The following is a 22,170-nucleotide window of genomic DNA, read 5'->3' as shown; positions in this document are numbered from 1 at the left end:
GAAGCAAATAAATTAATTTGTTACGCAAAGTTCTTCGATATATACATTTTACATTTAGCAACAGGTGAATAAGTAATGTAGAGCTACTTCTATACAACTAATATATAACTTACAACTTCAATGACTCTTTTGCAGCGTTGGCGATTGTTTTCTCAAGAAGCAAGTTGAGTTCATGTTGTTTCGAATCATCATAGTATGTATCCACTAACTCGGTGAGTTCCTTGTATTTGGAATCATATACCTTTCGAACTATGAAACCAGGTTGGTGTTTAGCATGCGGGATCTCCTTGTTTGGTTGAATAAAGTGAACACGACACTTATGCATAACCGAGTTAGCCGGGAACTCACTCTTATCAAAACTATAGAAAAGTTCTCTCGAGTCACTCGATTCCCACTTTTCACCATTTTCGTTTACCGCTACCTCGAGTCGGTAAAACCTTTGTCCGGTCACTGTAATCCTCCCATCTTGTGTCGCACTAATATCCTGTTTACATAAGCGAACATGAAAATGTTACGGCCCAAAGACTGGTTCGGTGAGCAAAAGAGTTCCTTATCTTTTCTCTCTCCTCCAACCACAACCACTTTTAGATTATTAAAAAATTATACGGGGTGAACATTGTAAAACCGAATTTAACTTTCACATATAGCATTTTCTTTATCCTCTACTCACAACCATACCATATAATTTACAAAATTCACATATTTATAGGGAACGGGTTGAGAATGCTCTAAACCCACATATGTTGCACATACAACCGACGTGAAACAAGTTTCATACCTCACATTCTTACAATGGTTTCAGTCCGTATCATAAAATGAGTCCAACATAATAATTGTAAAAATAAAATGAACTACTGAAGAAACACTAACCGGACCCCGGACAGATTACTGGTAACCTGGGGGTTGGATAGCTGTTTCCCACGAGGGGTTAGACCCTTGGAAGATGGTTCTTCTGATAACCTGCAAAACAGATACCGTGAGCTCGTCACTGAGAAGGGGGGGGGGGGGTTCCTCCTTGTGACCACCCTCCGGCGTGAGAATCAGACTAGATTGCTCTTTAAATATAAAAGTATATTAAGAGATTGCTAGAGCAGATATCAGGTATCTTATGATGATAATAGATAAGGTAATGTTCTGTTTAGATGATCATACCATTTGGGGTATTTATAGCCGAATGTAGGTTTCCAAGGAGGTATGGCCGGCTGCTACAGTGTTCCTGTTTATCAACAGTAGCCTACACACGTGCCCTGCTGGTAGTTGGTGGGTAGGCAGCGGCTGATAGTGACCAGGCCTGCTGTATACTGTTCTCTTTCCACCAACTGCCGGCTACGCACGTGGTATGACAGTAGTTGGTGAGTAGGCAGCGGCTAATAGTGATACAGTACAGGAGCATGCTGCTCGTCATACTGTATCAGTGAGCTGTCGTATCTCTGATCAGATCTTTCGCCCATACCTCGTCAGGTATAGTAAAAGACCCTTCAGTATACGGACTGGCTTGGCGGGAGTATTCCCCCTCCCGCCTCTGTGCGGGATTGCTCCCGGCTTGGCTCATTCCTTCAGGTGACACTGAAGGATCGAGAGCTAAGTGCCTTGTGCGTGTAGCCATGTTGCGCGGGTGGCCTTCCCTAATGGCTTGTATCCGAGGCTGCGGGGACAGGCGGAGTCCTTCACCATTGGGAGGCATTTCCTGCGGGACCAGCTTGCGTACTGCGCGTAAGGACGTTACGTCTCTGAGCATGGTTGGTCCTGCGGATGCAGTTGGTCTCTACGCAGACGTCCCTGTTTAAGGTGAGTCTTGCGGGTCCAACTGGGCTCTGCTGGGACCTACCTCTTCAAGTCCCCCCAGTCCAATGTTCTTCTCATGCGTGTTTAATAAAGTGAGGTGAACTTTTGGACTTAAGCAAAGGGTTTTGAAAAGGGGTTTTGTAAGGTTTTCCATGGGAATTCTTTCCGCGGAAGTCCTTGTCACTTGCAGAAATGCCCGAGTTTCCTGCTTGATCTTTGGGTATGATGCGGGTAAGTCTGTAACCTCCTCGCAAGTCAGGAGCATTGAGTCCCAGTTGTATGGATTTTCCATGAGGTTTTGGTAGTTTTGAACATAGTGATCAATTATGTTAAGACCGCCAATTCTATCCTGGAGCTTCAAACAACGTAGTTCTCGACGTTCCCGCTATGCGGGGATATTATTTCCGTTTCCGCAAGCATTGCCCAAAAGATCCTTCTTGGTTTCAATTCCCAGCGGAGCGCTAGGTATGTGAAGGGTTTTGCCTTAACACTGTACCTGCGCTCGTCTTACGGTTACTTTACTTCCAAGGTATTCCTGGCGTCAATTCCCTGCGGGTGCTAGGTATGTGAAGGGTTTTGCCTTTACACTGTATCCGCACCCGTCTTATAGTTACTTGGTTGCCAAGGAATACTTGGCTTCAATTCCCTGCGGGTGCTAGGTATGTGAAGGGTTTTGCCTTAACACTGTACCCGCGGCCGTCTTACGGTTACTTGTCCGCCAAGGTTTTCTTGGCTTCAATTCCCTGCGGGTGCTAGGTATGTGAAGGGTTTTGCCTTTACACTGTACCCGCATCCGTCTTACGGTTACTTGTTTACCAAGGTTTACTTGGCTTCAATTCCCTGCGGGTGCTAGGTATGTGAAGGGTTTTGCCTTTACACTGTACCCGCATCCGTCTTATGGTTACTTGTTTGCCAAGGTACTTGGCTTCAATTCCCTGCGGGTGCTAGGTATGTGAAGGGTTTTGCCTTTACACTGTACCCGCATCCGTCTTACGGTTACTTGTTTGCCAAGGGGTAAGGGGTATTTTCCCGCTTATTTTTTAATATTTTCGAATTTTGAATTTTGAAATTCGAAGAGTTGGTGAAAAGATAAGAACAGTCCAAACCTCTGAAATGTCGTGCGACGGTTTCTTCTGACTGTGTCAGGACGTGCAGGAAGTTATGGTGACGTGACAGAACATGGTCATTCCAGTCGCTTTTTCAGGCGCGTGGGCGTGATTTTTCGGGCGCGTGGCCGCGAAATCACTGGCACACGTCCTTTCTACAGCTGTTGTCAGCTTGCTTTTTGCCACGTGTCATAGTTTCATTGCATCGTCGATTTCTCTCTCCTCCGCATTAAATTCACCGCATTAATTGCGATTACTATATAAAAGGGAAGAGGGTTATTTGCAATTCACACTTTAACCTCTCTTCTTCTTCTTAGTGATTTCCGGCAAATACTCCCCTTTTTCAGGCAAGCATTTTCCCGAAATCACTCTTCTTTCTGCAAAAATGTCTTCTTATGATGCTGAAGCTGTAGCCGACGATAGGAGTACTGCTGGCGAGTGCCAGTGTGCTCTACCTGTCGATCAGTACCAGTACATCGTCAGGAAGTTCATGCTCGAGTCTCTCGAGCCTGAGTTTCCTGAATCCCACCAGACTGTGTACGATGCCCCCAGTGGCAAGATCGGGGTATATGCTGCATTCTTTGTTTATGGGAACCTTAGGTTCCCATTGACAGTTTGTGTACCGTGTCCTGGAGAGGCACGGGGTGCACCTGACCGAGGTGCATCCGATGGCGATTGCCAAGGTCCGGCACTTCGAGTGGGTGTGCCGGATTATGGGTATTGAGCCCTACGTGGACCGCCTGATGACCTTCTATACTTGGAGGTGCGTCCAGGGGTGGTACACCCTGACAACCCGTATTAAGGGTTTGAAGATCTGCGTGACCGAGCGCAGTCTCCGATCGTGGAAGCGGGAGTTCTTCTACATCTCTGCCCGCGCCATCCCCATTGCTATGAAGTTCAAGAAGGGTCAAGCGCTTCCGAGCCTTCACGCTTCCAGCTACCAGGAGGCGGAATGGTTCGCGAAGATATCCCGGGTCCAATCTCCGGTTTACCGGTTTGCGGAGTCCGGGATGGTGCTGCTGGGGATGAGCCGGGTATGGAAGGATGCGTCTCGGTTTCCTATCCTTCTCGAATACGGTTTGAACTCTATTCCTTATGGTATGTCTTGTCTTTCTTGCTGATATTAGTTTATTTTCTAACTGTTTCTTTTCTTTCAGAGGGGAATAATTTGGAGTCGCTCCTGTTCCCGCGGGAAGCTGACAGTCCCGTGCGGGTGGGCACTCGTGCTCTGGACGACAATGAGTTGCCCATCCTGGAGCAAACGGCGGATAGGTTTGTGGAGGTCTATCCGCCGGGCCAAGAGATCCTGAGCCACCGGCGGCCAGGTAAGGAGATATTCTATCCTGAACCCCTCAATGCTGTACCCGCTGTCGGAAATCCTTACATCCTGTCTTCTTCTGAGGAATCCGCAGATGGTCCTCCCCTTGTGCGGAAGAAGAAGGCTGCTGCCGGCGTGAAGGGGAAGGAGAAGGCCTCCACAGCTGATCCAGTGGTTCTATCTGACTCGGAGTCAGATAGTGAAGAGGTGGCGGGGAAGCCCGGTGGTGAGAAGACCACTGCTCCGGAGGCTACGACCGTTACCTCCGGAGAACCAACGAAGACGACGGTGACCGGTACCAAGAGGCCGGCTCCATCGGGTTCCTCCCCGCCCGTCCGTACGTTCAGGGTCAAGAAAACCCGTAAGTATAATCATAATGCCTTTGTAGATTTGTCACTTCATAATTTTATCTAACACTTTCTTCTTTGTGCAGGCGTGGATGTTGACGCATTCCGGGGTGAAACGCAGGGGAGTATCTCCCCGCCAATGACGGTAGGCTCGGTCAGCCTTCCTGAGGCGTCGACCCAGGCGCCTGCGCCTGCATCCGCTGGTCCAGTTGCTCGTTCCTTCGAGCCAACTGTTCCGGCCGAGATGACGTCACCGCCGGCCGTGAGTGCGATTTTTACAGCATCCTTTACGGAGCCGGCGGTTACTGCTGCTGCTGAGGAGGCGGCGACCGCGGCGGCGACCACAACGGCGACCACGGCGGCTGCCACCATGCCCGCGCCACCGGCACCGACAGCCGGACCATCAGGTACGCGCAGGGCTTCCCGCCGATCTTTGCCACCTTCCCAACTGCCTGACCTGTTGGATGGATTTCCTTTAGGTTCAGGTGATGGGTTTGGCGGATATCGGCCTGTCATTGACCCTACAGGTGCGTAGGGTTCCTTTCTTTTTCCCTTGTTTTTATCATCTTTTCCTTACTGTCTTTGTTTCTTTTGCAGTGTCGGATTCCAATGAAGTGTATGTTCCACGATGGAACATACGCCGAGGAACAACCCTTCGTACCCCTGTGGAGTGCGTGGACTGGGCTCGCCACGCTGCTCCTCATGGTGCGTTGGGGGAAGCCATGGCTAGCTACCAGGAGGGTAGGCTAACCAATGAGCTTCGGGTTCTCCAGGCCCGGATGCAGCCGCGCGTCGAGCTGCTTTGTCGTGAAAACGACAAGTTGAAAGCAGCTCGCGCCAAAGACGTATCTGAGGCGCGTGCTCTCCGGGAGGAGAACCAACAGCTGGCGGCAGCTGCCGCCGCCAAGGATAAGGCCTTCAAGGCCCTCGAGGTTGAAGTTCAGGCGCGACTCGAGGCCCGTTCCAAGGCTGCCCAAGCTGTGAATGAACAGCTTCGGCTGGCCAGGGAAACTGCGCGAAACGCAACCGAGAGGGCTGCCCAGGCTGAAGCCGTTGCTGAGCCTTTGCGTTTGGAGAATGAGGAGCTGAAAGGCAAATTAGAGGCTCTCCAACGCGCTCATGATGCCTTGGCAATGGAAGATGCCAAGAAACTCCAGGAAATCCTGGACCAGAGGGGGGTGCTTGACCAGACCGAGCGGAAGCTTAAGGGCGTCGAAGAGGCTGCCGCTAAGGAAGTTTTACTTGCCAACCTTAACAAGAGCGAAGCCGAACGCGCCCATACCGAAGCTCAAGCTGCCCTCCAATGGCTTCTTCGAGAAGCGTTGCCTCAGGTATGTTTAGCTTTATCTTCACGCATTTCTTTTGTAAGAAAAGGTTCTAATACTTGTATTTTTTTCTTTGTAGGTTGTGCGTCGGGTCTTTTCAGAGACCTCTTACGATGATGCTATGACCGCAGCCCTCAACGCTTCTCATGAGGATGGGGAAAAGGCCGGCTTCATGCTTGGTCTAGGGTTTGTTGAGAAAGGCGTCCCGCCTTCCAACTTCCCTTTGTTCGATGTGGATACCGAAGCCATTTATGACCAAGCATTGAGCCAATACGCCGCCTTCCCGCATCCAGTGGTGGAGAAGGTGGACGAAGTAGCTGCTGCTGATGATGGGTTAGCTGTCCTCAAAGCGTTCCTCGAACCACCCCGTTCTTCTGACGGAGCGGGTCCAAGTGGAAGCGGCCCTGAAGCTTGATCCTGAAGATCCCTTCCCATTGCTAAGATAGCTAAGATAGACTTGTATAGTTTTATTCTTTTAGGCGGGTAGTTACCCGGCCATTCTTGTAATATATTCTTGAAATATTAATCTTTTTGCTAAGATTGTTATTTCCTTCCTTGGGTTCCTTGCTTTATAAACTTATGACTTGCATACTTAGTTTAAATTAGCAATTTTCCAAGTGTTTAGAATAAGTTAACCTTTGAACGCGGTTGATAATGGGTTAAAGTTCCGCTTCCTCCTTCGTGATTGTGCGGGTAAAACCGTCACTTGCACTTGGTAGGATGGCTAAACTTTAACCTTCATCTGACCTGCGTGTAGGTTTTCCTTTTCGAAATTTCTAAGGCATTAAGATAAGCTAACCTTTGAACGTGGTTGATAATGGATTAAAGTTTCGCTTCCTCTTTCGTGATTGTGCGGGTAGAACCGTCACTTGCACTTAGTAGGATGGCAAAACTTTACCCATATCTGACCTGCGTGTAGGTTTTCCTCATCCTTTGAGGATAAGTTAACCTTTGAACGTGGTTGATAATAGGTGTGAAGTTTTGCTTCCTCTTTCGTGATTGTGCGGGTAGAACCGTCACTTGCACTTAGTAGGATGGCAAAACTTTACCCTTATCTGACCTGCGTGTAGGTTTTCCTCATCCTTTTAAGAATTTTGTTTTGGACCATTCGACGCGCGGTTGTCGATAGGTTAGTGCAGTTTCCTTTCATGATTCATGCGGATAGACCGGCACTTTCATTTAATGGGATAATTGAACTCTTCCCCTTCAACTGACCTGCATGAAGGTTTGCCACGTTATTGGGTTCGTGCGGGTAGGACCGCCTTCCCACGCAACGACTTCACGTAATGTGATTGCCGTCGCCAGTGTTGCATAGTTTAACCGTTAGACGCGCGGTTGTTGATAGGTTATTATTCAGTTTCCTTTAATGATTCATGCGGATAGACCGGCACTTTCATTTTTGGGTGCTGAACTTTTTCCCCTTCAACTGACCTGCGTGAAGGTTTGTCACGTTGCTGGGTTCGTGAGGGTAGGACCGCCTTCCCATGCAATGACTTGACGTAATTATGCGGTGAACACCGGCATATTAGTTCAGAAAAGTATAAATGTAAAATCATCAGCTTCGATGTTTAAAGAGAATCATTTCCATTAGAAGTGGCTCTTGGCCTTTTCTTTACAGATTGGAATTGATTTACATGCAAACTGTGTAAATGAGCTCCCTTCCATGTTGTTGGGATGGGAGTGCCATCGAGCCGATACGCACCTGGTTCGGGATCTCGTTCTTTACGCAACATGTAGTCTCGGTTTTGAAGCTGGAATTGATTCGTGTTTTCCCCAACTGGGGTTCTATACGCACCTGCCTGCTCAGCCTTTATTGCGCCACGAGGTGCGCGAGCGTCCCATCTCTGACAAATGCTTCGACCATGTCCTTTACGTCTATGCATTCTTCAGTGTTGTGGCCTTTTGTCTTGTGGAAGTCACAGTATTTGCTCCGATCAGCATCGTGACGATGTCGGATTATTGGAGGCTTTGGCCATGGGAGCTCTTCAGTGGCGAATATCTCTGTGACGCTTTTAGTGAGTGGCGTCCATCTGGAGTTCCGGTGCGACTGTACATTATCCCTTCCGCCCAACCGATGTTGCAAGCCGGATGAGGTGTCAAAGTTTACCCTTGACTGCCAAATGCCTAGCCTTCGTTTTTTATTTAGTCGGGCGGTGAGGACGTTGTCTTCTCTCGTCCTCTGGGTGTAGAGGTTTGTGCTCTGTGGTAGATCTTTACCCAGTTGCTTCTCCGTTTCAGCATAGCGTTTTGCTGCTGTCATGATGCCATCCCATGTGGATGGCATGCCATCTTTACCCGTTAGGATGCGGATGAGCTCTGGGTCGTGTGCGCCCTGGATGAAGGCAGCGCGAACAAGATCTTCACTGATATTGCCCAAACTTAGCTTCTTTGAGTTGAAGCGAGTGATGAAGTTTGGCAGAGATTCATCTTCCTCTCGTATACATTTGAGGATTGTCCATTGTTCCTCGGTATACTTCCGTTGCTGGCTGAAGTGTTGGCTAAACTTCTGCTGGAAGTCTGCCCAGTCGTAGATGTGGTTGACCGGTAGGCGATCAAACCAAGCTCTAGCAGCCCCCACCAGCGTCATTTGGAACATGTAACACCACGTGGGTTCCGTCCAATTGCTGACGGTTGCCCCCGCTATGAACCTGTTCAAATGATCGTCTGGATCAGATAAACCGTCATATGTGCCTATGTTAGGCATTTGTTTGGCACTCTTCGGGGCAATTGCTTCAGCAATGTCCCTTGCAAATTTGGACGTTCCTGCATTTGCAACGTTTGGTCTGAACGTTTTGGAGAAGTCTCGTGGACTTCCACCAGTGCTTTTTGGTTTGAAGGCTTGTCCAAAATGCCTTTTCGGTTGGGATTCCGTTTCCTTACGCTTCCCTTTTGCCTTATGGCGAGGGTTCGCGTCGGAGTCGGATTCCTCCGAGTCATCCTCCCAGTATTCGAATTCGTCGGCCTGTTGCACGGAACGCAAGCGTTCGTCCAACTCAGCCTGGAATTCCTTTTGTCGTGCCTCCGCCCATGCCTTGACTTCATCGAGAGTCTGGCGGGGGAGTCTTTGTTTCTCAAACTGGGTATCGGTGGATCCTAGTAGGCGATCATTTACTGCACTTGCCCCAGCTTTGGTAAGTGGGGTAGTGTTCGTAAAATTTACTTCACTTGCTCCGGCTTCGGTAGCCGGGGTAGTGTTTGTAAAAACTGTGTTGCCGGTATTCCTCCCAATAGCTGGGGTTGTGGTTACCGGAATTTCTCTAACCATCTTTGTAGAAGTTTGAAAAAACTGGAGAAAATTGTAGTTCTAGCTTTATGCACGGATGGCGCCACTGAAGAAACACTAACCGGACCCCGGACAGATTACTGGTAACCTGGGGGTTGGATAGCTGTTTCCCACGAGGGGTTAGACCCTTGGAAGATGGTTCTTCTGATAACCTGCAAAACAGATACCGTGAGCTCGTCACTGAGAAGGGGGGGGGTTCCTCCTTGTGACCACCCTCCGGCGTGAGAATCAGACTAGATTGCTCTTTAAATATAAAAGTATATTAAGAGATTGCTAGAGCAGATATCAGGTATCTTATGATGATAATAGATAAGGTAATGTTCTGTTTAGATGATCATACCATTTGGGGTATTTATAGCCGAAGGTAGGTTTCCAAGGAGGTATGGCCGGCTGCTACAGTGTTCCTGTTTATCAACAGTAGCCTACACACGTGCCCTGCTGGTAGTTGGTGGGTAGGCAGCGGCTGATAGTGACCAGGCCTGCTGTATACTATTCTCTTTCCACCAACTGCCGGCTACGCACGTGGTATGACAGTAGTTGGTGAGTAGGCAGCGGCTAATAGTGATACAGTACAGGAGCATGCTGCTCGTCATACTGTATCAGTGAGCTGTCGTATCTCTGATCAGATCTTTCGCCCATACCTCGTCAGGTATAGTAAAAGACCCTTCAGTATACGGACTGGCTTGGCGGGAGTATTCCCCCTCCCGCCTCTGTGCGGGATTGCTCCCGGCTTGGCTCATTCCTTCAGGTGACACTGAAGGATCGAGAGCTAAGTGCCTTGTGCGTGTAGCCATGCTGCGCGGGTGGCCTTCCCTAATGGCTTGTATCCGAGGCTGCGGGGACAGGCGGAGTCCTTCACCATTGGGAGGCATTTCCTGCGGGACCAGCTTGCGTACTGCGCGTAAGGACGTTACGTCTCTGAGCATGGTTGGTCCTGCGGATGCAGTTGGTCTCTGCGCAGACGTCCCTGTTTAAGGTGAGTCTTGCGGGTCCAACTGGGCTCTGCTGGGACCTACCTCTTCAACTACCAACTTTTCTAATGAAAGGAAAAATATCACAAATTGTAAACCACCATGTAACTTTAAAAGAGAACAAGGAAACAAATATAGAAAAACTACAACAAACCAAAAACCATACTAGAATGGTAATCTTGTACTGTTTTAACTTTTATGTATTGGTTAATTTAGTTACTAATTACACACAAGTGATGTGATAGGTTTTATTATTTTCTTTATATTATCGAATGTATAATTTTATTTACTTAGTAACTTTGAACATATTGGGGTTGTTTGGCAATCTTCTGATAAGCCATTAAGAGGCTTTGACTAATTAAAAGACAACTTTTGAAGCATCCAACATGTTTTTAAAACTTAACTATTAAAAGGTATCTTTCAATTTTTAAATGAATCAAACAACTCAGCCTCTGAATGATTCAGAAATAGTCTCTTAATAAAATGATTTAAAACCTAACAAACAGCCATAAATTATCAATATATATATATATGTGTGTGTATGTGTGTATATATGTATATATATATAAAGAAACAAAAATTCCCTATATCAAGTGTTAATATATCCGGAAAATATCTGGTATTAACGAAAAATGGATGTCGACTTGAGGAAGAGATAGTTGTCAAGTGGAAAGATAAGGTCCATCCGGTTTGGGTAACTGAAGAAACGAAGACTTGGGTTCCTAATTTCTGTGGCACGACAACCTCTTTGAATTCCGGTGGCTCGGAAGGTGATTTCCTTGCAGAAAATCCCTCGTCTAAGATGGAAGAGGGGGAGTTTGTGCCTAACTCTCTATCTAGTAATTCCTGAAGGTAGAGTGACACCGAAAGAACAACCGACGTATTACGATCAAAACGAAGATGGGAATTCGGCAGGTATTTCGAGTGCTTTGCATGGGGAGATCATAAGAATTTTGGGCTCAATTTAATGCAGGGGCCAACATGATTTTTTGTCAGATGAGGTGAAGGGATCGGGTAATCGATGTCAGAAGAATGAGGGGTTATTGGGCAGCCTGTGGGACAGACTTTTACTCCCGCTTCTAGAAAAAGGCCTAGAAGAATTAGAAGCCCAATGGATATGGATATCCCTGGTGGTACTGGTGGTGCGCTTGGAAATAAGGGCCTAAAATGTCTTCTTTTTCCAAATTTGATTACTTCAGTATCTGAGTCTCTCGGTGACTCACATAACACGTCCCTTCTGGATTTTGACGATTTGGCTCCATTGATAGCAAGGGTTCCGACTTCCGGGGATAGTCGTCAGGTGCGGGCAATGTCAATCCTGATTGCCCGGGTTCGTTATTGGATGAGGAAATGCAAGAGACGATCCGTGTTGGGGCAGTCCTAGGAGTCAACTTGGAAAATCATAGAGAACTGGTGAGATTGGTTGTTGCGGGTGAGGGTGATCAAGTTAGTTCCTTGGTCTTGGGTGGCTCGGTGTAGTTTTTCGGGTGTAACTGGGTGGGCGGTTTGGTTTAGTGACTTCGGTCTTGAATGTATATTGATGGTTGTATTGGTCTAGCTTCTTGCAAGCGTGTTTTATTAGAGTTTTGTTTGTTGTTAAAAAAAGTGTTAATATATAAAAGCCTAAACATGCTCACGTGCTTGTAAAAAAAAACAAGTAAAGAATGGCCGACTACTGGTAAAGTAACCAATAATTGTTAAAAGTAGTCAATAATGTCAAAGCATTCATATTGAAATCATTATATGATATTGGAATCATCTACAACCTTATCATTTAACAAAAAGTTTAATATTTTCATTAATTCTAGTTTTTAATCAAATATGATGTAAATATGGATTGAAAAGTAATTCTATGTATGAATTACTATTCACTTCATATGCTTATATAAATTAATCAGCATAAATATGTGAAATACCTTGATGATAGCCACTGAGGGCTTCAAGTTCGCGTAAGGATCATCTGGTACTACAAGAATAGTATCCTCCTGCACGTCCAACAATCAAACAAGGTGTTAAGTGTTTATATTGGAGCCTCCATCTGCATCTTTATAATTTAATTAAAAAACACATTTTTCTTAAAATTTTTTGTTTACTTTTCACAAACCCCTAACAACCAACTTGTCGTATTTATCTATATCATACTCACAACCATTTATTTTATTATTTTTCTTATTTTTTATGCATTTGCAATAAATTATAAAGAATGGATTATGAGCCTTTAAAATCTAAATATAGATGTATACCTTTTCTTTATTAGTCTATATTACAATATTTCAATGTAGTGATATTATAGTTGTTTCATCATATAGAATTTATGGTTATAAAGGCTTCAATTTTGTTTTCTGAATGACACTATCCCCCATTGCTATCTGAGTGAGTCTTTTCTAATATAGGATGCTCTTCATACATTTTGACGTTTCAGGCGTGACTCATTCAGAAACACCATCAAAGAAGAAACCCACTACTGAGTAGTGGAAAGAACCCCCATTCAATCAGGTTTCAAACCTGAGACTATAAGGATCCCAAGCCTCAACCACATCCATGCCATTAGACTAGAAGATCAACTAGAGCATTCCCAGCCTATTCCCTACCATATATCCATATATATCATATAATTATACTAAAAATCAGTGTATTTTCTCTCTTCTGTTCAATTAAATAATACTTTTTATATTTTTATCATTATCTTTTCTCTCTCATTCACTCACAATCACTTTCAGAAAATATTAAAAAAATAAAACGGTTCGAACAGTAAAACCTCAAAATTAACTTTTCCATATAATATTTTCTCTCTCTTCTGCTCACAACCACTCGTAACCATACCATATAATTTACAAAACTCACTCATAAAAATATAGGAAATAGGCTGAGAATGCTCTTCACTGTGTTGCCGAGCTCACTTAACAAAGGAAAGGAAATGAAAACATTTCCATTCATTTCCTTTCTTTTCATTTCATTCATTTTCCTTTCCTTTCCATACATTCAATTCCTTCCAAAATGGAAGAAAATAATTTACACTATAAAACCCTCAATTTTCCTTTCCTTTCCTTTCCTTTGCTTTCTTTCCTTTAATGAAACTCGGGAACACACTTATTGTTCTTTCCTTTCTTTAATGAAACTCAGGAACACAACATTTTCTTTCCATCCCTTCATTTCCTTTCCTTTCTCTTGTTAAATGAAACTCGGGAACAGAGCGTTACATAAAGGCGTGAATGCACCTTTTTAACAGCATTTGAAACTGCCCTCAATACCTGAGTGAACCTTTCTGAGACAGGATGTCAGCCGTCTATACTAATTTTGACGTTCCAGGCTTGACTCACCCAGAAACACCGTCAAAAAGGAAACCCACCACAGTAAGAAACACCATTGAATCAGATTTCGAACCTAAAACCCTCTCAAACTGTAACCATCATCCCAATGCATATATTTTAGGAAGTGTTCTACGATTGTAAATCAGCATTGGTGGGTTTGGACGGTGGTGCATGAGTCGAATTAATAATTTTTTGAAAGGTAAATTTCTTTATAGTCTATGAACCCAAAACTTTTAAGTGTTTGGAGGTGTTTGGGATTGTTTATTTTTACTAACTTATATATTAATTTTTTGAAAAAAATAAGATGTTTGAAATTGTTTTTTTTATGTATGAAAAAAAAATTTAATAAATTACACTTTTCTAATTTATTAATTTATTAAAAAGTTAAAGGTAAGATATGGAATCCCAGACATCTCCTAAAAGACTTTGTTTCAGTAACTAGGCTGACAACTCTGAACATATCACATGGTCAGTGGTTTTACTGTTTCTTATTTAATTAAATTATTTTTAAATAACCTTTTGTTGCTATTTTTATTTGTCTTACAAACTCGTTGTAAAGTGCGGGCTCTATTGCTATTGCTAGTTTAAAAAAAAAATGTAGAACGACTTACGAGGTTGTAACAAACGCCACGCGCTTCGAAACCATTGAAATGATATCTTTTTGATCCTCCAATGCATGAAACTTTAACTGCATTTCCGGCCGGCTTTACGTCGTTTCCAACATCATCTTCTTCTTCATCGTCTTCGTATACGATCAACCCGGCCCGCAATGGTGGTGGATGGCCGGAATAGTGGCCGGAGGAAATAGACGGAGTGTGACCGTCGGTAATCTCCGCCATGGTCAGGGTGGCAGAGTGTGGCAGTGGGCAGAGGGGTGTGATTGTGCCTGTAACCTGCAAAATGTGGAGTGTGGTAGCCTAGATATACTAGTTCTTGTTTTTACTATTTTACCCTCCCTTCTACCAATATTTATTTACTTATTTATTTACTTAAGTAAAAACTGGGTTTGTTTTACAGTGATTATGTATTATTATTTTTTTAGAGCGACGATTTTCTTTTTGTGTTTGAGCTTTCTTATTTTTTTAATTTGGAGAGTTTTGTTATCTAGCTCTGGTTAGACTATGTTATCTGTCTCGGCTCACACGGGCTTTAGAGTTTGGGTTCGACGTTCCCCGAGAAACTATGCCGTTGACTGCCACTTGACAGTCGTTGTGCCATCACAGGAGCATAACTTTCTGACGTAACACACCGTGGGAGTCGAAAGCACGGGTGGGCTCCGGATTCAAACTGACAATTTGGCAAATTCTAGTTCAAATCTTTCATCATCAATATCTACCCAAACTAACACAAGTAGGGATCGGACTTGTATCTTCACTGAAAAACCTACACATTTCTACAAAACTCGCATCCCCCACTTTTGTATGCTTGTATTTTCTAAAGTTAATAATTGTGTTTATTTAATTGAATTTGTTAAATGGATATTTTTTAATACGTTAGCTAAGACTACATTTTTTAAGTTATTATTTTTTTGCTTAAATAATTTTTTTTATATGGAAATAAGTCTAAAAAGTTATTCTTTGATCGGAAAGTGACATGGTAAATGTAAAATTAGAGGGTAAATTAAACAAAAGTGAGTTGATTACAATGGTGTTAATTTAATTGATTTGAGTTAAGAGCATGTGTTTTAGGGGCACTAAACCCGGTCACTTGGACAACTAGGGCATGAAACACCGTCAAGAGGCTCGACGGGGTGGAAGATAGAGCTGATTGTGGCGGTGGGGCGTATTGTTTGATTTTTTTAATTATTAGTTAATGTATAAACCAATATTTAACACCACATCATCATTTGTTTTTTCAGTTTTTATTATTCACCTTATTACAATTCATATTATTATACGCATCTAGATGAAAGGTAAAACCGTACTAACACACGTGCCACCTTTTTTTAATAACGAATTTATATCAATTCTTGTCGTGTGTATTGGCCGATTTAAAGGGGGTCGGGAGGGTCCCTTGACCCCTCGGGCGGCCAAATTAACGATAAACCGGACTACCAGAATGCTTAATCGGAAAAGAAAAACTATAGCTTGACCCTCTCCGATTATGTCAAATAGTGTAGTTAAAAGTTAAATAGAAAGATGAAGCTACTGTATCTGAAGATTTTCAGGTTGTTGACGGTGCTCCGATAGTCTAGCGAAAGTTTTCGATGACTATAAGATGGTTGAAGAACAATGAAGAATAAAGAAGTTTGCTTTATTATTTTTTTTTACCCATGCTAATTAATTGATTAACAATCATCGTATAAAATTCTAGTATTTTATTATTATTACTGTATTATTTTTGTTCTTTTCATGTCTACTAGTGCTTGTGTTTTTTATTAACATATGAAATTCTTTTCTTTTGAGATTTTACATAGTTGGAATATCTATTATTTATAAATATGCTCTAATTTAGTATATATTGTTTTGGTTGTCATATAATTGGAATACTTATATCTATAAGCATTTCTTCTAAACGATAATTTTGTAAAACAAACCAAACATTTAAACTTTATTAAATTCGTTAATTGCAAATAAAGATGACAATGATAAAAGCCAAAGTTATTTACAAAGATGAAACAGTTGGTGACCTATCCTTTTATAAACAAATTACTGATTATCTTGAGAGGAAAACAAGAATGCAAAAGACCCTTGAAGGTTATGGTTACCATATTCTAGTAATAATAACGTTACGAGTGCACATTGACGGATTACAGTTCCAAAACGAGACAATCACGACCCCCCTACTAAAAGTTTTTGATTCCGTCACTGACTGTCTGCTAGACTTGAGACCAATATCTTCTTTTTTTTAAACCCAGATGTTTAAAGGTTATCTTCTTTTCTTTAAACCCAGATATTTAAAGGTTTTGACTTTGCCCAAAAAACATAACACCTACTTGACAACTTTTTTTTTACCCAAAAAAACCCACCTCGTTACATATGTTAAATACAAATATGAGAAATTGAAATGAAACTTTAAACCCTTGTGAAACATGTTACTCCTCCGTCAATTGATTCATAACTTTTTTTAACCAAAAAAATTTGAAGTTCTTTTTAATCTATTTTGAAAAAAATGTTTTCTTTAACTTCTGTTTATTCATTTTTTTTCTTTTTCAAATTTGGTTGTTATGTATCAAAACATTTTTTAAAATATTTTATATTAAATGATTTGATGTAACACAACATTATAGAAGTTATTTGATATGACATAAGATTCTTTGAAATTATTTAATATGTATATAAATTGTTTTATACAACACAAGCTTATGCAAAATTGAATTTGATCTTACAATAAATTCTATAAAAAATTGGCATGACACTAGATCTTATAAAAATAATATTCAATATGACACAATATTTTACCCAAACTATTCTATATTTCTTTTATATGACATACTATATGCATTCTAGTGACATACTAGCTACACACCACTTACAAATCATGCGTGCCATATGGTTGTATTTGTCATATGAGAGTATTTATATCCAGTTATTTATAATTTTTCATCTTTAAAATACATGAAAAACATTAATTCTTTATATTTTTCTTTATTCATAAATTATATGCTTATTGATTTCTTATATTTAACAACTCACTATTCATTGCATATAATTTTTATTTTGGTGAAGAAAAAATAATTATAAAAATGATTAAAAGTATATTATTTAATTGAATAGAGACAATGATAAGGAATGAGATGTGGAGATTTTCTAGAAGATGAACTAAATTTAAGGTTTAAGTTGATTTTTAGTTAAATTATATAAATAAAGAATAGAATGTGAATGCTCTAAAGAGTTTATGTGTGGTCATATGAGTATAATATAACCAATGGGTTGGTGTTCTTACAAATCAATGAATCATACCAATCATGTTCGGAAACATCTGACGTGACAACAAATTGCACTAACAAAGGGCGTATGACCCCTATGACCTATCAATATTTATATGATTGGTAATTTGGTATGAGGATTATTAGTGTAGTAGCATCCTAATCCTTTGATCTTCTCTCTGTCTCTTCTTTGAATTTTAATACAAAGATATGCTTACATTGACAATAAGCAAAAAAGAAAGTATACATGAATACATTTTTCATGGACCAAGTACAGTATTTGCCCTAGATATGTGACCCAACTGTGTTTGTATATGAGTCAAAATCTTTCAAGATCAATATCCTGTATTCAAACAAAAGTACAAGACCATCATTAGTCTGGTGGGCAAACTAAGCTAGAAAACAAATTTGTAAAATAAAAAAGTATCTTGGAATTTATTACTTGCTTCAAGATTTAAAGTATATTTCATTACAGGTTAAATCGCGCCTATTAGACACATCTTGATAACATGTGTTGAGTATTGCGTTTCTGGTGATGGTAGGCGTTAGGTGATTGATTGGTCTTCATCCGACAGCGGCCCAACTGCTCTTCTCGACCTTTGTTTCAACAGTTGCTCGGTTCGGCCTTTTAACTTTGTTTAGGGCTTCTCATTTTCTTTAGTTTTTTTTTTCACTGAAGGATATATAAACTTTTTAAGAATGGTTATCTAATTGGTTAGAGAAAGATTACTGAGAATTTAATTTTTAGCTTTGAGAATTAAACAAATAAATACTGAAAATCAATCCATCTCCTTATTGATTGCACAATAAATAGTACATTTGTATCCATTATTGTTATTGGTGCACCTATGTGATTGATAAACAAAAAAAGTAAAAGAGTTCAAAAGTGGTGATAGAGAATGGAAGTTGCCGCTGCGTAAGAGCATTAAAGAAGAGGGGTACGTAGACATAGTTTGAACTTTTAAAAAGTAAAATATCTGTAGTTTGCGGACCACGTCTGTAGAGAAAAGGTGTGTCAAACTTCTGCAGTCTGCAAGAATAATATTGTTTGTTTTTTAACGTCTGTAGATTGCTAAAATAAACTGATAGTGGTATACAAATTGTAGTAGCGAGTGGTGGTTGTGCTGGATAGTGGTAGTGGTAGTGATGGGTGGCGGACGATGGGTGGCGGCGGCGGCGGCGGCGGTGGTGAACGACGGGTGGCTGACGGTGGTGGTGGCGGGCGGTGGTGGTGGTGGTGGACAGTGAGTGTTGTAAGGTGTGGGTATATATGATACTTTAATTATTTGGCAAGGGCATATATGATATTTTAAATATTTTGTAAGAGCACATATGATATTTTAAGTTTTGCTTGGGTATATGTGATATTTATAATGTTTGTAATGGTATATATGAAATTAATCCTAATAATAGTCATAAACATAATCATCCCTTAATCGGTGGTTTTATTCGGATGATGTCAACTAAGCACAAGTTAAATTGGTTGTTAGTTAAAACAAGACTTTATAAAACAGACCATTAACGAAATAAACTGAACATAAACAATAAAATTATACAATTTAAATGTTGGTTGGCTATTACTTATTACAAATAAAATATTATAAAAACATAAAACAAACCGTTTACTAACAAACATAAACAAACGAACGTAAACAAACATAAATGAACACTTTATCTAACGCTCACGAACACAAATGAGTGAGTGCAACCTTTGTTCATATTCGTTCATTTAAATAAACGAACAAAATTTTGTATTTGTGTTCGTTCATTATTAAACGAACGAGCGTAAACAAACTTCCCGCCAAACGGTTCACGAACTATTCCCTGAACGTTAGGTTCGTTTACAACCTTAGTAAATAGAAAGAAAAATGTGCATTCATATGGTATTTGTAATAGAAGAGATATGATCTCGGATTCTGGTTGGATTCGGGTCAAAACCATCATAACCAAGAAAGGGCCCAAATAATTGGAAGGAAAACGTCAAAACGTAAAATATATAGGCGCCACATGGATAAAGGAACACGCGGAGACCACCATTAGTATCAAAGCTGTACAAGGGAGAAAAACCCCGACGAGGTAGCGTCACCTATACAAAAGTTAGGCGCGGGGACCACCACGATAGCTGTATAAGGGAGACAGCCCTACTGCATAGTTGGTACTGTGCAACACGGCCTCCACGATCTCCACCATGTAGGCCACAAAGGGGCCAAACCGGAAATCCCAATTGACACTTGGCCTAATAACAATCCAGACCTTCAGCTATAAATAAGAGACATCTCCAAAAGGCAAAAGGATCTTGCTCTCTCAAATCTCATTCGATATTATTCATGACTTAACGTACTGTTTCTCACGTTATAGTGTAGTTACATGAGTTCCCCCTTCTTGTAACAAGGTTAACGACGTTGTTAGTTTTGCATATTTAGATCATTCACTCGGATTCAAGGTTTTCGGTATCGACTCATATTGTGGAAATGCTCTTCTGGACTCCGCTTTAGATCAGTGTTTCTTCAATAACTATATCTACACGTCATTTGGTATTTATACCTAAATCTTTGGGAAGAAGGTGTACTCCTAATTCTTATCTAAACTATAAAACATTAACCAATTAAGTGGTGTCACGTCATTTTTATTCATAAGTACCTAGTACTACCCAAAGGGAGCGGGCATCATTTTTGTTACCCAAAACATCTTTCACCCTCCATAACATTCAAATGTTAGGCATGGCCATCGGGTTCACGAACATGAATTACCACACGATTAGCAAACACAAATGGCTTGCGATGGCGTTCCCGAACGAAGTCGAGCCACTGCCTGAGGACGCCCCTTCCACCCTACAATGTGTTGATACCAAAAGGACAAATCAAGAAACTTAAAACAATATAGTTGCATCATGGTGTGCATTGCATTTGTTCTTTCCAGGTGGATGAAAGTTCCATCCTCATAAGTTTATCTAGTAGTTAAATTTTTTTTATGCATGGTGCATATTAAATATGCACAAGATACATGTAACTGAACCAGTTTGATGTTTTGTGATGATCTATCCAACAATAAAAAAGAAGTTGATTGAGAACTCAAAAGTCACAATTTTAGACAAAAATGAACATATAAGATAATCTAGCTAATCAACTAGGCATCAAAATTCTTCACTGCTTACAGTTAAAACTCGTTAACTTCCTTCTCTTATCACTTTCAGTTTCATCAAATCTCACTCAAACTAGTCCAAGATTTTCTTCTCCTTCTATTAGACGATTTCTCGACAACTGGAGTACTTTCGGGAACCACTTTTTTCTTAGCCCCCGACCGCTTCCTCTTCTTCATCAATGATTCCAGCAAAGTCATTGTTGGCTTGGTCAACGGAGTAGTTGGACCAGATGCACCAGTACCGCTTCTATCAGGTGAGTTTATCTCCACAGTTCCCGTTTTGCCCCTGTGAGGACCATCTGTTGCGGGTGCTGGTGAAGCTGCTATAGTGTTTGCAACAGTGCTAGAGGTTCTTTGATTGTTTGACTTTGGATGTGGTTTGACCTTTGGTTGACTTGTGTTTCTTGGAGTGCCTCTTTTTATATTTCTATGTGAACAAAAATGGCAAGTGTATACAATGTTGTTTTGAGGTTGATGCGCTGCTTTCTTGCCTTTCTGTCGAGCACGCTTATTGTTTTTCTCGATTCGGATGGTGCAGTTGGAGCCGGGATGAAGTATTGATTCACATCTGCACAAACAGCATAGGTCATGAGTAGGCCTGTAACCGAACCGAATGTTCAGTGAACTGTTCGTGAACCATTCGGCAGGAAGTTCGTTTATGTTTGTTCATTAAATAAATGAATGAGCATGAACAAAAAGGTAGTGTTCATTTAACTAAACGAACGGACATCAACATATGTTTCATTCGTTCATTTTCGTTCGTTAACGTTCTTTCATTTATGTTCGTTTATTTATGTTCACCCTTGGATGAATCATCTACTTAATGTTTTTTATTTGTTCGTTTGCGTTCATTTTTGTTTGTCTATGTCTGTTTACGTTTGTTCATATGTTCATTTATGCCCGTTTATCTTTATTTGATTATGTCCGTGAACTGTTCATTTAGAGTTTATATGAACAAACATAAACAAACACGAACATGTTCATTTTGTAAACGAACAAACATGAACACAAATATTTGTCCGATTAAGTGTTCGTGCTCACTTAAACTTAAATGAACGAACACGAACATGCCCTTGTTCATGTTCGTTCGGTACACTTACATGCCTAGTCATGAGTTAACCAACATATAGTATTATAATATGAGGGAGTTTGTGTGTATGTATGCACCTTTGACAAGTAAATAAAGACGGGTCAACTGGTGCTCCAATGGACTCGGAAGAGGCGGCTAAATGGTGACCGAAAAAGGCACCTAATGAAGGTATAACAGCATCCTGACTAGCCCACATTGCAAGGTTTTTGATATGTTGCAACTTTAAAGATGACTTCGTGTTGGTGTGTTTCTTCCCGGTTGAAGCTTCTCTCAACGTAACCGAGATTTGAGACCCGGAAGTTGCAGTGGGCCCCTTGTTAAATCCTTTCTTCCCCATGATTCAAGTGTTCGCTTCAAAAGATGTCTGCAGACAACTGCAGAACGATTTCGTTATAAAAAAGTTGATTTTTTTAAAATAATTTTGAAGTCTTGTTTTATCCATTTTAAGCTAACCATTCAACAAAAATGTTTTCGGCTTGGGGTGAATTAACAAGAAAAACTACACGGTAAATCTGTTTTCGATTATATATTTGAACGTAAAACTGCAGGAATGAAATCTTAATCTGTTTTTAGGCCTTCAACGAAATAATCAAGATCTTTTTCAACTCGACTGGTATCATAAATA

At 41.2% G+C, this 22,170-nt stretch overlaps 1 protein-coding gene and 1 pseudogene across 1 annotated transcript; both read right to left on the bottom strand.

Moving 5' to 3' along the window:
- Positions 1-109: 109 nt before the first annotated feature.
- Positions 110-14,285, bottom strand: LOC143570888 (ASI1-immunoprecipitated protein 3 pseudogene; annotated as a pseudogene).
- Positions 14,286-20,470: 6,185 nt separating this feature from the next.
- On the bottom strand, positions 20,471-21,958 carry LOC143570873 (uncharacterized). Its single transcript, XM_077056407.1, has 2 exons — positions 21,623-21,958; positions 20,471-21,023 (listed from the first exon to the last, which is right to left on the bottom strand). Exons 1-2 carry the CDS (start codon positions 21,880-21,882, stop codon positions 20,513-20,515), a joined length of 771 nt encoding a protein of 256 aa, XP_076912522.1. The 5' UTR covers positions 21,883-21,958; the 3' UTR covers positions 20,471-20,512.
- Positions 21,959-22,170: the final 212 nt, after the last annotated feature.

The sequence above is a fragment of the Bidens hawaiensis genome, unplaced genomic scaffold (assembly GCF_021521415.1).
Source record: "Bidens hawaiensis isolate Kalapana, Puna unplaced genomic scaffold, B.hawaiensis_p1.1 tig00025169_1, whole genome shotgun sequence".
NCBI lineage: Eukaryota > Viridiplantae > Streptophyta > Magnoliopsida > Asterales > Asteraceae > Bidens > Bidens hawaiensis.
The sequence above is the reverse complement of the archived record's forward strand: the minus strand, read 5'-3'. Positions and strand labels throughout refer to the sequence as shown.